Source organism: Falco rusticolus, chromosome 11, assembly GCF_015220075.1.
Source record: "Falco rusticolus isolate bFalRus1 chromosome 11, bFalRus1.pri, whole genome shotgun sequence".
NCBI lineage: Eukaryota > Metazoa > Chordata > Aves > Falconiformes > Falconidae > Falco > Falco rusticolus.
Window position 1 is genome coordinate 5,348,938 of NC_051197.1, and position 14,479 is coordinate 5,363,416.

General features: G+C 40.9%; 1 protein-coding gene across 1 annotated transcript in view; it reads left to right on the plus strand.

Moving 5' to 3' along the window:
* The window catches only part of DAB1 (DAB adaptor protein 1), a 168,066-nt gene that overhangs the window by 91,001 nt on the left and 62,586 nt on the right, over positions 1 to 14,479 (plus strand). The window contains 2 exon segments of the mRNA XM_037404792.1: positions 10,747 to 10,886; positions 13,223 to 13,321. Of these exon segments, the coding sequence (XP_037260689.1) occupies positions 10,747 to 10,886; positions 13,223 to 13,321 (239 nt within the window).

The window sequence follows — 14,479 nt, forward strand, 5'->3', positions numbered from 1 at the left end:
CTGTGGAAAATAAATAGCAGCTGCTTTTCTTATTGAATTAATGGGATCGTAGGGTAATTTCTACAAATCTATTTACTGTGCGTTTTTAATGTGTCATTTTCATTCTTTTCCTTTTTCTGTGTGAGAATAGGCTTTATAAGGTGGATACATAATTCCCCTCTGAGGCCACTTGATGCTTCTAATGCTATGGCCTCGGAGCCAGCTTTTTAAGCCAGGAACTTACAAGTCTGCACATTCCAGAACTGCATTTTATACCAATATCATCAGAACAACTGGTAAATCCAGACATAACTGGCAGTGCCACTAATTCCATAGGAATAAAGGTGAAAGATGGTTCTGCAGCTGCACTGTCGCATGGGTGATGTAGTTCCATTGTGGCAGGGCACGTGATGCTGCTTTTTTGCTGGAGGCTTTGCTCAGTGGCATCAGGGCTGAAAGTGTTACTGGGGTTGAGTGGGAGGTGGGGTGGAGTGAGCTTCAGAGGAGGCCAAGTGGGAAAGCTTCTGTGCTTCGAGACTGATGTCCACCTTCGCTTCCCCAGAAGACCAAGTCCTGTGGTTTAGGTGAGACTTCATTTGCAGCAGTGAACCAAACCACTCAAGGGACAGAAGCACAGCCACAGGCTGCATTTTGCAGATGTTTACAGCCTGTTGTGACCTACTGCATCATTTTGTAACTGTTTTAAGGAGTACTGGCATGAGTCTGCAGCAAAATAAAGTTTTGCATTGACAAAGAGGATGGCTCAAGGAGAAAAGTTGCCCTGGCACACAGCCATGATTTCATCCAGTGCAGTGCACAGTCCCATTTCTGTTGGTGCACGCAGCACTGGTGCAGTAGGAGAACACCGTGTTGACAAGAGAGGGAAAGTGTAAATCAATGAATGGCTATGTCCTTCTGCTTTAAGTGTTATGGGCTATTGTTCTTTTCTTTGGGGACTTTAGTGTCTATAATTATCTTGAATGGAAAGATTTTTCTTATGTTGAACATGTGAGAAGTTTGGGAATGTTAATCAGCAGAGCATAACCTTTTCTTAACTTGCTCTTTTTATAGTCCCGGAGAATTAACATTTATCTTAGGGCAGCACAAGAATTTGGCATTTGTATGAAGTGAACTGATTCTCCACCCTTTCTCTTTCTTTATACATAACAAAAACTAAACTCTTTGATAGACTCATCAACAGAATATATTTGTAGGCTTTGAAGTGTAAATTGTGAATTTGTGTGTCTCAACATGATTTTGGGGCGCCGCCTTTAAGCGCGTGCGTATCTGTGTGCTGGATTAGTTAAAGTCTAATTAAAATTGTTCCTGAAAACTACGTACTTAAAGCCAGATACAGGTAGACACATAAAAGCAGCTTGATTTCCCCTGCCCCCCCCCCCTCCTAGTTCTGAGCACTTTTAGTTCTTGTACGATTAAAGAGAGTCAGGGGAATTCAGCAACTCTGCAAATCTTGTTGCGTGTTCACATACCAAAATAGTTACTGAGATGCTCATCTTTAAATGATCGGTGTAGGCTAGTGTTGCATCTAGTTTAAGATGCTTCTCAGTGCTGCAGTGGAACTTGGAAGGAGAGGCAATTGTGATTTGCTTTCCCCACAGCAAGTTCAGATTTTGTTGGGAAATGCCATGTTCTGGGGTAATTTAGCAGCACTATATGTTCTGGCCTGTCCTTGCTGCTATGCAAGTCCTGTATGAAGATTCTTGGCAGCAGATGGTACCTACTGGCTGCCCCCATGAGGGCTATTTTGCTTGGGTGTATTAGTACAGCTGTAACAGGTCCCTGGGTTTTCTGAGTGTCTGGGCTTTTACCGTACCCTGTCCAAATGCAGTGCACATATTAATGCCACTTAAGGATCATTGTAAAATCAATTACCTTTTCTTAGTCGATTTTTGTCTCAGAAGCAACCAATTTTGTACTGACATCCAGGCAGGCGGGTAAGGAATGAACTGGTTGATGACCTCTTTTCCCAAGGGCTTTATTTGCTTGACTTCTTGATGTCTGCTTGATTTAAACATTTATCCCAGCTTTGAAACATGAGATGACCAAAGTTTGCTAAACTATCTTCTGTCTTTTAAGGAGGAGAATGCACAGATACTTGTCCTCTCCCTTCCCCTAAACATCATTTTTATTCTGAATACCTAAAAGCAAAAAATAAACTGCCAAGATTTCCTTGTCTCACTTTTGGTCATTCCCCGGGGCTTGCTGAACAAGGCTACCCCAAAACGAAGTTTTATTGCAGTGTCTAATTTCAATTTGAATCAGTGTAGAATTTGGGGTTTTAGCTGCTTCTGCATCCAGCCTGTAAAAGGCATCTTACAAAATGGCTTTCCAAGATTTATGAAGACTTGCATGGTAGAAAGGCTGAAAGGAAGTTTAATTACATTCAGCTTTTGGTCATTTCTGTGTCTGAGGATGTGCCCATATACTGTCATCTCAAAGACCATCTAAGAAAATAAAATTGATCAGTGAGCCTTCTGGCTAAAACTAAAATGAGTGCTTTGTCATCTGCCCGAGGAGCGATGTGCTTAATCACTGCCATCTCCTGTGTGCTTGCGCTAGACTCTCCATCACTGAGATTTGTCCAAAATTTTAATCAAACATCATTTTATACTGAGCCCTTCTCTGTAAATGATTGAAATCTCTCGACATACTCACACATACTTCCTTGTACTATAAAGAAATAATTTAGTCTAGTCCACACAACTGTTTTGCTTTGGAAACAGTAAAATGTACATCTTGTTTTGTATCGGCTTGTGTAGGGCACCAAGTGTTAAGACAAAAAACTTGGCAGGTGCAGTTGCTGTCACCTTGTGAATGACATTTCTGCTCATAAAGCTCTGATCAAAGACAGCAAATAATATGGGAAGATCTTATTTACTTACATAGGAAACTTGGTTCTGAAAGTAGGGATGTGTAGGTGTCTTTGAGTACAGTAATTCACTGGCTAATAATGCCAGAAGCCATAAAATCTCTCAGTTGGAGGTTACTGTGAATAGCAGTGCTGAACAATTGGGAAGTACTGCTGAGATGATGGTCTGAATGATGATTGAGTTTTTGTGGAGAGGCCTTATCTGTGTTTAAAATTGTAGGTAATGTTTTTAAATTTAGCCGTAATAGAAGTCCGTTGAGCCTTCAGAGTGATTTCTGTGTCCCCTCTTTAAACTGTTTATCGTTTTCTGTGGAAATATTCTCAGTCTCTGCATTCAAGACAAATGTTTGTGTGTTTGCTAAAATGGGGCATTTTACCTTTTTCTGAGGAGAAGGACCAAAAGGTCTGAAGCACCATCAGGACAGGAGGGAGATTCTCCCTCTTGTTCCTCCTGCTAGGAGGCTCACATGCTTCCCGATGGCGCTCTTGGGCAAGGGCAGCTCATAGGAAGAGGCAGGGATCTTGGCAGGAGGAGGTTTAAAAGATAGTTTGCTGAGGTTTTGTGTTCTCGTACCTTGGCAATAGCATTTGTCAATACAGTAGACCCCAACAGGGTTCGCTGCTTGACCCTAGAGCAAGCTGTCTGTGCTGGGTAAGCTGGAAAAAAACACTCCAGAACACAGCTTGCAGGCTTCTTGGGAGTTTCCCCATCAGTTGATGACAGGAGAAGTTTGCATTCAAGTTGTACTCATGTGCTGTAACCAAGGTTTTGTATAGGATCCTATACAGAAAAGAGGTACTTATTCCCTGTAAAATGTTAACATGCTTTTTAAGGTTTTAATCCATTCCCGTAAACAGATTCTATTTACTACATCAGTAGTATTTTCAGTTGCTAGGAACTAGCCTTTATCAATGAAATAAAGTGTGAAATCCAAAGTACATCTTCATTTAAAAGACAGCAGTGATTGATGATGCGAGCAGATCTTGCTGCGAATGTGCTCTGGTCACTTGAGATGAATTACAGATCTTGCAATTAAACCTTTAAGTAACTCTTGTTAAAAAAAGTTAAAAACGGCTAATTGCAAGAAAGTCACTTGAGAAATACTGTTAAGAGGAAGAGAATGCTAGTGATGACACCAGAAGTTAAATTGTGTGCACATGTACTACTAGACATGATGTGTTTTCTTTTCTAAAATGTTATCTTAAAAAAGGAAAAATATTTTTTCTGTGTCAGATCTCTGGATGCAGCACAGTGAGTTTGTGCAATCATGCTCCCAAAGACAGTGACAAATGCGCAACCTGTCAACTCAAAGTTTTCAACCTCTAGCAGAAAAGTTCAATTATTAGATTAACAGATAGCAGGAGGATCTGAGAATTTGTGGGATTTTTTTAGTTTTCAAATCCCAAATGAGCCTGCTGCACTGAACTTTTTGAATGCCTATGAAGAAAGATCTGTGTTGCCAGGGTGCTGTGGTTTTGGTATCGAGATCCATCCCTTTGTGTGATGGATAGTTTTGAGCCCTCTGTATTGGACTTGTGGATCTGTGTAGCCACTGAGCAAAATGTGCCACCAAAGAGAGCAATCTGAGCTTTTCGTGAGTCCTTCATGAGCTGCTGTTTAGCTGCTGCTGTATTGAAAGGTACATGTAATTATGTATGAGTATTTTCTCTCTTACACCTGCTTATGTCCTTTTTTTTTTCTCCTAGGGAAATCTGTAGTTGATTAAAATTACTGTGAATTTTCTTTAGATAATTGATTCCAAATGAAGCTGTGTACCACGTGTGTATGTATATGTGCAAATACATAAAATTATGGATGCATATGTATGTGAACATAGGGGTGTATATATGCACAGTTAATAGGAAATACCTTTCGCTTAGCAATTAATTTAGTAGTCTTCAGTGTGTGTGGCATCTTAGAGGTCGTTCTGCACTGCAGTGTTTTGTATTTTCCACTGTGTTGGTGCTATAAAAATGCTAATTGTGCCCATGAAGATGTAGGGTGTTTTTAAGTGCCTGTGTGATTGTTTTTCAGCCCTGCGAGATACAAGGAGGTGTTATTTCAGGTTTTATAATTTGAATATGTGATGGATAGAACTTTGACAGTTTATTAGTTAGAAAAGGAAAAAAAAAAAAAGGAAAAAAAAGACAGTGGCGTGTCGTTCTTCAGCGAATTGATTGCCAGGAGCATGTTATCGACTTTGGTGATAATATCATTATATATTTTACAGTCATAAAATCAAGAAATTCAGATTATGCCCTAAGGGCTTCACACATTTAAATAAAGGATATAGCCATTTCCAGGGCTATTGGTTTAGATTAGCATGTGCTATGAAGAATGTTTAGTGCGTTATAAGAACGTACAGAAAAAGCAACAGTGTGCTTATTGCAGGGATGCTTTTGTTTATTTTCTTTCTCTATTTATGAAATACACTCACTTACAGATCCCCTGGGAGAACGAACAACGTTTGCTCTAAATGTTAGCATGTTAATACAATGTTAGCTTGGTGCTCTGTTGGGCTAAGAGCTGAAATCAAGTATAATCCTTGAATTATACTGAGTGAGGATAAGTCTCCTTGAAACACCCACCAAAATACACAGTGCCTGGGAAGCAAACCTTGAATGAGCTGCCGTATGCAGCATGGAGAGCGTTACGTGGAGCCGGACAAGCTAATGCAAACACAGCTCTCCTCGATGTCAAGGTCGGGGTTGAATGGCAGCTGCTGCTACTGGGTCCAGCCTGGGGAGCAACCGCCTCCGGCACTGTGAGCATCTTCCTGCATCTTCCACACAGCTCGTGTTCCTCCCGGACTGTTAAGCAGACATGTCTTGGGACTGAATGTAGGTACTTGGGTTGAGTAATTCGGGGTTTGAGTTCAGGTCTGTCTCTAGCTTGCTTGAGGGAACTATAGTTTAAGGTCTATTGCCTTGAAAAAAAATGATTGTGTTAAAAACCTTGTTTATTACTTCTACAGTAGCTTTAGTGAGATGGATAAAGTACCTTAATGCTGATCATGATAAGCCTCTCTCTACTTTAGATGCAAGCTGAGAAGCACATTGCATCACCCAGCCCTGGGGATTTATTGTTCTCTTAAAAGACTCTGGAAGTCCAAGTGCAATGTCAGAACTCAGCAGCAAAGGTCATGTTTGCCGGCTCGCGCAGGAGCAGTGGGTCCAGCTGGAACACGTATGGCTTAAAGGTGAATGGTGACATCTACAGTAGTAGATAAAACAATTACACTTACATTTACATTTTAAGAGCCTCTGTGGATTATAAATCTATATGCTGCAAACAAAACATCCTTTTGCCTGTGTCAACAGCGCCACATGTTCTAATTAAAAGTGATCACCTTTCTAAACTGAATTCGTGTTACGTTGTTAGTGGGTTTTTAACATCTGCATTTTTTCTCAGTTTGGGACATGAGAATCTAATTGAGTTTAGTTTTGTTGATAATCTTGTTCCGTTTTGGACTGTGAAGTGCTTGTGTCGACTTGCAAACAAATGCCTGTGATATTTCTTTGCTTATGAAAAGGAATTTATGAAAGCAATTTAGAGCACACCATTGGAAAATATCCATCGGTCTTAGAGTTAAAAAAGTTTTAATACAAAACTTTAGAATCATTTTAGAATGACATAGTGGGGCTGGTCATCTGAAGAAGAATGCTGGGCAGATTCCTGCCTGTGCAGGGTATGGTGGACAACTGGGATGGGTACCTGCTGCTCACCCAGCGTGGATTTGACAGCTGTGGTGTTCTGTAGTCAAGAAATTCTAAAATGAGATCTGAGGAGATGTGTTGTGGAAAGAAGTGGTTGTCATTAAATATGGGCTTCTAATTTTGCTGTAGGTTATGGTCTAGTAATGATTTGAGACCTCAAGCTTCAGGTTTCCATAAAATACTCTTAGATGGTTTGTGAATGTCCCCCTTCCTACCTTTGAAATGTTATTTGCAGCTTGAGGAAGGCAAGCTGAGAGTGAAAGCCCCAAGATGTGGCTTCTCGTTACTGGAATAAAACTGAGCTCTGGCAGTAAGTGCAGCCCAGCATCCAGGATAATCCTCCTTCCCGCAGGCTGGGACCGAGCAAGTGCGGTGGCAGGGGTGGCTGGAGAGCCAAGCGCCACAGCGGGTCTCCGCTGACAAAGGCAGGAGCTGTGAAGAAGAAAAGATGACTCCGCTTGTTACACGGAAGGAAAGAGGCAGCTCTTCCCTGGGTGGGTTTCTGGCACGGGCTCAGCTCTCTGGTTTAGTGGTTTAATGTTATTGCTCACCCACCTCCAAAGCTTAAGAAGAATTACAGCCTCGTAATTCAGGCATCTCTTTATTTATGCAGTTTCAAACACAGAAAGAACCTTGTTCAAGAACTGTCATTAAAAAATACTTTTTTGTTTTAATGATGAGATGTTTATGAGAGTCTGGACTATCTGCCTTGTAAGTGTCCAATGTGCAAATGAAGTACCACCCCGCATAAATCTCACATCTCGGGAGTGCTGCAAAATCAACCGTACTGATGGTGTTTGTCATGCAGTAATTTTCCAGGCAGGGTGGAAGTTTTTCAGGGCTGGTTACAGCACCAAAATTTGGAAATACAGCGTCAGCATAGGTTGGGGGAGATCTGGGTATATTCTGAGAAACTATGACTGTTGCAGATGGCTGATTTATAATATAGGGCAGTGTGTGTGTGCATTCTCTGTGCTTTTTCATGGGACATATGCTCTAGGGTTTTATGGATGAATTTGTAGTCTCTAGTAATTTGCCATTTCCACCACAGTTTAAAATATCTACATCGTTTTCAGGTTGATGATTTTTCTCAGTCATTTATCCCAAAAGCACTTTATTCTGCTTAATCTGGGTCATAATTGACATGGGACTTGTGCGTAAGCAAACACAGTTATAAGTGTTTGAATGGTCTGTTAATGTCAGGGATTTAGTTACGTGCAGCAAAATAGATCAGAGGTTGGAAGAAGTATAAATGTTCAAATAACTGATGAATGCAAGGTCACTATCATGACCTGGACCCAGGAAACACTCTTGAACACTTACACGCTTGTGCTATTAGCTAACAGCTGCCTTTGGCTGTAATGAAGATGTAAGGTTGAAAATTGTTGGCAAGAAAGCTGTTGGAGTTGGATTTTATTTACTGCAAATCAACAGGATATCTTTGCAAGTGTAAAAGACATATGGAAAAGTCCACTGTTACTGTTGTACTTTGTTGTGTCTCCAGATGTTCTCCCTCCTGCCCCACTCTGGCGGCTGAAAAGGGAAAATGGCTTTTCATTGTTTTTTGCTGATGGTGCCAGCATCTGCCTTGACATTTCCATGGGGAATGATATTAGCAGTGTTCTGAGTTTCTGATTTATCATTTGGGTCTCATTAGATTATTTGTTTTTAATAAAATATACTGTAAAAGCATGAGGTTTCAACCCTGTTTAATTCTTCTGAAGCAGCAGGAGTGAAAACAAATCAAGGGAAACAGTCGGGTGGCCACTAAACTATCACAGCAACGCTTGCCAGCTGCCTTATTTTTAGGGGGCTATAAATGAGGCATTAAAACATTGCTCTAAGTTGATATTTTTCATTGGAGGGGATTGTATTTGTGTGCTCAAACACACTCAAAGATCTCCATATGCTTAAAATGGCTCTATTTTTTAGCATACATTTAGTCCATCATTAGTTCATGGCATGGACTGTGCAGTTCTCTGGGGGAAGGAGAACCAAATGAGTAACTTCATTTGGAAGTACTCTTCGTTGGTCATATGTGCTTCTAGATTTTTTCACAATGGTATTGTAAAAATCTCGGTTCCATAGTTCTGAATCTAGTTTATTCATCCACACTTGGTGGGTGTATGACAGTAACAAAGTTGACCCCAGTGTTGACTGCTGAAAAAGGCGCTTTTAATAGAAATGCTAAACAGTATAGCTTTTCCCCCCAAAGCTTCTGTACTTCTGCTTATCAAAAAACAGCTGCGCAGAAGCCGATTTTATTGTCAGTGCTTAAATCTGACCTTTCAAATAGAAATGAGCTTTGGAGAAAAAATTGGGCAAAAATTCTCAAATATAGGTGTCAAGACTAGATCCTTACCGTTTATAGCAGACTAGCTTTTTGTTCATTTTTTACAATACCTAGAAGGATGGGGCAAAATCTGTGACTAGAGCTCCTAGGTGATAATAGTATAAATTTGAGCAGTGTCAGTCCACATTTAAGCAAGTTTTCTGGTGGAATCTTTTGGGTCTGAGAAACTTCAAATTCTTTAAGATCTCACATTTTTGCTTGCTTCTTTGTGCCTTGGATGTTGTTTGTTTGGTTACTTGTTTGGTTGCAATTATTTACAGTTCACTGCTGGGTTTTTTTTGACATCCTAGCAAGAAATTCCACAGACAGCTGCAAAATATATCTTTAATCAATTTTAGGAAGACTGATTCCCTAACTAATGTATTTCTGCTAAGACACAGTATAAGCTTTTCTGCAGATACTCAGGAGGAAAAGTCTTCCCCACAAAGGTGTCCCTGTCATGGATTGCTGTAATGTCATTATCGTGTGGTTCAGGCTAGGCTGAGTGTTGTAATTTGTGTACATTGGTGCTGTGGTCTAAGCCCAGGTGGCTACTAAGTACCACACAGCCTCACTCCCCCAGCAGGATGGGGTGGGAAGAGAATTGGAAGAGTAAAAGTGAGAAAACCTGTGGGTTGAGATAAGAACGGATTAATAATAATAATAGTAGTCAAAATAATAGTAATAATGTTGTAAAAATATTGCAACAGCAACAATAATGATAATATTATTATGATGATAATAATAATAATAATAAATTTGTCAGGAAAAGGAAAATAACAAAAAAGTAGGAGGGAAATAAAACCCAAGACAGACAAGTGATGCAAACGAAAAACAATTGCTCACCACCAGCTGATGCCCAGCCGGTGTCTGAGCAGCAGCCCCCAGCCAACTTTCCCCCCAGCTTCATATGCTGAGCATGACTTATGGTATGGAGCATCCCTTGGGTCAGCGGGGGTCAGCTGTCCTGGCTGTGTCCCCTCCCAGCCCCTTGTGCCCCCAGCCGCCTCGCTGCTGGGCTGGGGTGAGAGGCAGAAAAGGCCTTGGCTCTCTGTGAGCACTGCTCAGCAGTAAGGGAAACATCTCTATATATTAACAACACTTCCCAGCACAAATCCAAACCGTAGCCCATGCTGGCTACTGTGAGGAAAATTAACTCTAGCCCAGCCAAACCTGCACAATTGGCCTTATCAGTACCGTGCTATCTTATCTTACACCCCACTGCTTTTTTATCAAGAAACATCTTGTGCCTTTTTTTAAGCTTCTCAGGGTGAACCCGTGAAAGCTGACTCTGCTAGTTGTGTTGTTTCTGTATATGTCTATAAGCAGAAAGAATAGAGCAAGGAGACAGTATTTCTTGTGGGGCTTTTAGAGCAGCGGTGTTCTACAGGCAAACAATAGAACTTGGTTTTCCATCACTGAAATGTTAATCGTGTAAATATTGCTGATACGGTTAGATAAGTTGGTATACAAAGAAGTAGTAGCCTGTTAGAGTTTTGTCTGCAAAATTAAGACTTCTCAAGTGTATTGGAATTAAAACAACCCATACAGATGAGAAGTTTTCAGATCCATGAGGTCTGATGCAGGCTTATCTCTTATTTCTGTAAACCTAATTTGTGTGCAAATTTCGTACAGAAGATTTCATGTGGCAACAATTCCACTTTGAATTCATTTGAGGTAGTAAGGCCAAAAGGTTTTATTGAAATGTTCGCATGTTTAGGTGTTGAGGTAGGAGTTAGATCTAATTTGCCACTTAATGGTGACTATTTATTCATTTATTTTCCTTTGCACTTGTGTAAATTTCCTTGTTTCCCTTATGTCTTTTCAGGTCAGGATCGCAGTGAAGCCACTTTAATAAAGAGGTTTAAAGGTGATGGTGTCCGATACAAAGCAAAACTGATTGGGATAGATGAGGTTTCTGCCGCACGAGGAGACAAGTTATGCCAAGACTCCATGATGAAGCTCAAGGTGCAGTGAAATTTTTAATGTTTACTATTATGGAGTCAAGGGGAGCAAATTTCAGCTTGAACTTTTACTCATTCTCCTTTCATGACACTGAGTCTCACTCTGGTTAATTATGTATTGAAATGAGTCAATTTTACATGAACTCCTGGCTGGTATTGCTTATCCTAGTTTAATTTTAATACATTATCTCTGAGTTCAGTAGTTATACATGATTGACACCACTGCAATTTGTCCACAAATTATAAACAACGCATCTGCAAATTGAGTAATTTTAGTATGCAAAGGGGGCGTTAAACCATGGTGAAGCAAAATGGTGTATCAGAATATTTTATATGACAGTGCTAATTAACTGCAGCCCTGCCTTTGACCGTTACCTCCTGTCAGGACAGGTGAGAGGGGATGAGTGACTGTGTGGGACATAGCCAGGTGTAGGGGGGACTGGGGTCCTTGTTGGGAGGAGTATGTCTCGCACCTCTCATGGCAGGATTGATGGGTTACAAAATCAGGAGGCAGTGCACTGGGAGGACAGAACATAAGAAGATAAAGAGGCATCCCCAGAGTATTGGGGAAGAAATGGAACAGTGCTAAAGGCAGTTTTTGAGGAGACTGTGAACTTAGAGAGCAGACAGAGCCTGAAGGTCCTAGTGGTGTAGGAGGGTGGCTTTCTGGAGCCTGACAGACATCTCCCTCTGGCTGAGTCTTTTCCTACAACCCTCAAGATTCATAAGAGCTCTCTATAGGAAGCATTCTTTACCTCACCCTGGGACATATGGAAGGCTGGAGTCATTGAGAAGGAAGGACAGGGCGTGTTTTCCTTGAGTGCAGTGTTGGCTGTTGGCTTCCTGTCTGCATTGTAGAGTTACAAGCTAGCTCTAGGACTAAACCCTCTGCAGTTTTTTCCCATGTTTTCTCATTCTAATCCTCTCCCTAGCATTCTGCCAAGAGAGCTGATGGATTTTCCATTACTGATTTTTTCAGGAGAAATCACTAAATGGTATCTTTTACACTACCAGCCGGCAGGGTTCCAGTCCCAAGGAACTGGGATGAATAAGTTATTCATGAAGAAACAGCAGAGGGTCACATGCATCTTATGGTTCAAGAATCTAAAAGCAAAATCTGGTAGATAATTTACAAATCAGCTACAAACATTTTATGACAAGCAAAAACTAATCTACTGGAAAAGGTGCACCATTGATATGTCACATCTGCCACAATATTCCTATCTGTTTTAATTGTATACCAGATATTTCTCATAATTTCATAGTTCCTATGCACAAGCGGTTTTGCCTCTCTCCTCCGTGGGATGCCATTTCCATGTCTCCCAGATAACCTGTTTGCATAGTGGAGAGATTGATTTAAACATCGATGGGAGATGACTAAATCTATTAATGGAAGGGAGCATTACAAAATCATGTCTGTATGTAAGGCAGCATAGCATGAAGTTACGGGGTCTGGAAACCAAGTGTCCTACAACTTCAGTTTTAAGGCCCACCATAAGTTTTTGAGTGACTTTTTGACAAATGACTCAGGTTTTTCTCTTTAATTTTCATGTCTCTGTAATGGGAACAATTACCTCATGGAGGTCTTAAAACTTGAATTAGTGGTTCATAAAACATGTTGAAATTGCAGAGCACCAGATAATGGCTAAATATTTTCATTTATTTTCTAATGCAATTGATTACATTTGATCTTGCTACAGTATTATTGGTCAGGGCAGGCTCCCGAGAAGGTGGAAACAGAAGTTACTATTCTAGTTATGCTGTGGGAGAATAATACGTATAATACATGAGATGCATATCAGCAAGTTCACTTACGAATTAAAAGCCTGAGATCATGAATAAAGCTAACCCTCAATACCAGTTTTTTACAGCAGAGGTGTAGTTTGATTTTGCTAAAACTATTTTTCTTCTATAAAAAGATTATATTTGCTTATCCCAGGTAAATCTGCCCTTGATGTAAGCTAAAGTTGTTGGCATTTTTTCCTCCACTGCTTGTTGGGTTTTTTCTTTTTTTTAAAAAAAAAGTGTAAACCAAAACAGTTCATAGCTGGGAAAAGTGTGCTAGAAACAACTTTCAGATTCCATGAAAACAAATTTCATGGAGGATTAGCTAGTGCAGGGGTTGGAAGTGGGAGCACATTTGAAATACTCTCTGGGTAGCATAAAGATATGTGGTACCTTGAAAAAAGGGAGGAAGCCAGAAGTAAGAGGGGGACTGTTCCTGGAAAGGCCTAAAGTTTTCCTAGAAAAGTGGTGAATTGTCCACAAGCAAATCTTTGTGCTCTGCTGTGACACCTGGAAGAGCAATGAAACCAGCCAAGCTGTTCTTTGTTTCAACAGGGAATTGTTGCTGCGGCTCGTTCAAAAGGAGAACATAAACAAAAAATCTTCTTAACAGTCTCCTTTGGGGGAATCAAAATCTTTGATGAAAAGACAGGGGTAAGTAAAATAATCACGTGATAGAACAAAATAGAACGTTTTTTCTGGATGTTTCTTTCAAAGTGTTTCCTAGGCAGGCAGTAATACCTCACCAGTGTAAGCACACATGAGACATCTGAGAAGCTTGATAAATGGTTGTCATATATCAGAGCAAGCCATGAGATGACTGAGGTGTAAAGTGTAGCATAGGGACATGTTTATCGTAAAGCCTACTCCTGAGTACTTGTGTGGAACCACTTACTTGAGTACACAGATGCCCCTTACGTGCATAAACACTCACAGGTCTGAGTCCAGAAAGTGGCAAGAGGGGATCTGTTTTTCTTCTGCCAGATAAAAATTTGCTTCTCAGAAATACCAACCCATTGTCTGCAGAAGACTTTAGCCGTCCATGGTACAGGCTGGTATCTGTGCCCACGGGGGTTTTCTCATCTAGCCTCAGCCCAGCTGCCCCCATGCTCTGGATGCTGCTTAAGGCTCCTTGGCAGTATAGGTCAAGTGGCTTTTGAGAGTCTAATGACAAGGGATTAGGATTAGAGGCTAGGATTGCCTTGGATTGGGCTCCTTGTGTCATGGGAAGCCGAGGGCAAGAAAACAAGCTGGAACAGGGAGCTGTGGACAGCTCCAGCTGAGTGAAGCTTGGTTTCCCCAACGATGTCTGAGGTAGAGAGAGGAAAAAGGAAGGGCAGCGGGAGCTGGGGAGCTCCTGGGAGCAGCGCACACTTAGCTGGGATTGCCCTGAAGATGCCCCAGGGGAACAGTAAGAATTTCCATCAGGTCTGTTATTCCATATGCTTGCAGTTGTGGTTACCACCATAATGTGATATAACCGTGTTAACAGCAGTGATGTCTCCTGTGAAGTATGAAGTAACCAAAAGAATCAGAGCTTTTGTATTTCAGTGGCAGAAAAATTACATATTTTATGGAATTGCAGGTAAAAGGTACTGGAAAGTTTGATGTTGCTGTTTGAGGCTGCTAAGTGGCAACTTGTCCAGTAGCATTTGGTCGAGGAAGTTGCAGGAGACTTCCATGCCTCACGCAGTTTCTGCCACAATGATATCATGTTTGATTTTTTAAATTGCTCTGAAAGAAAAAGCCTAAGCAAAACATTATTCTACTTAGATACAAAGCGACAACACACAAACTGTTTTAATCCTGATT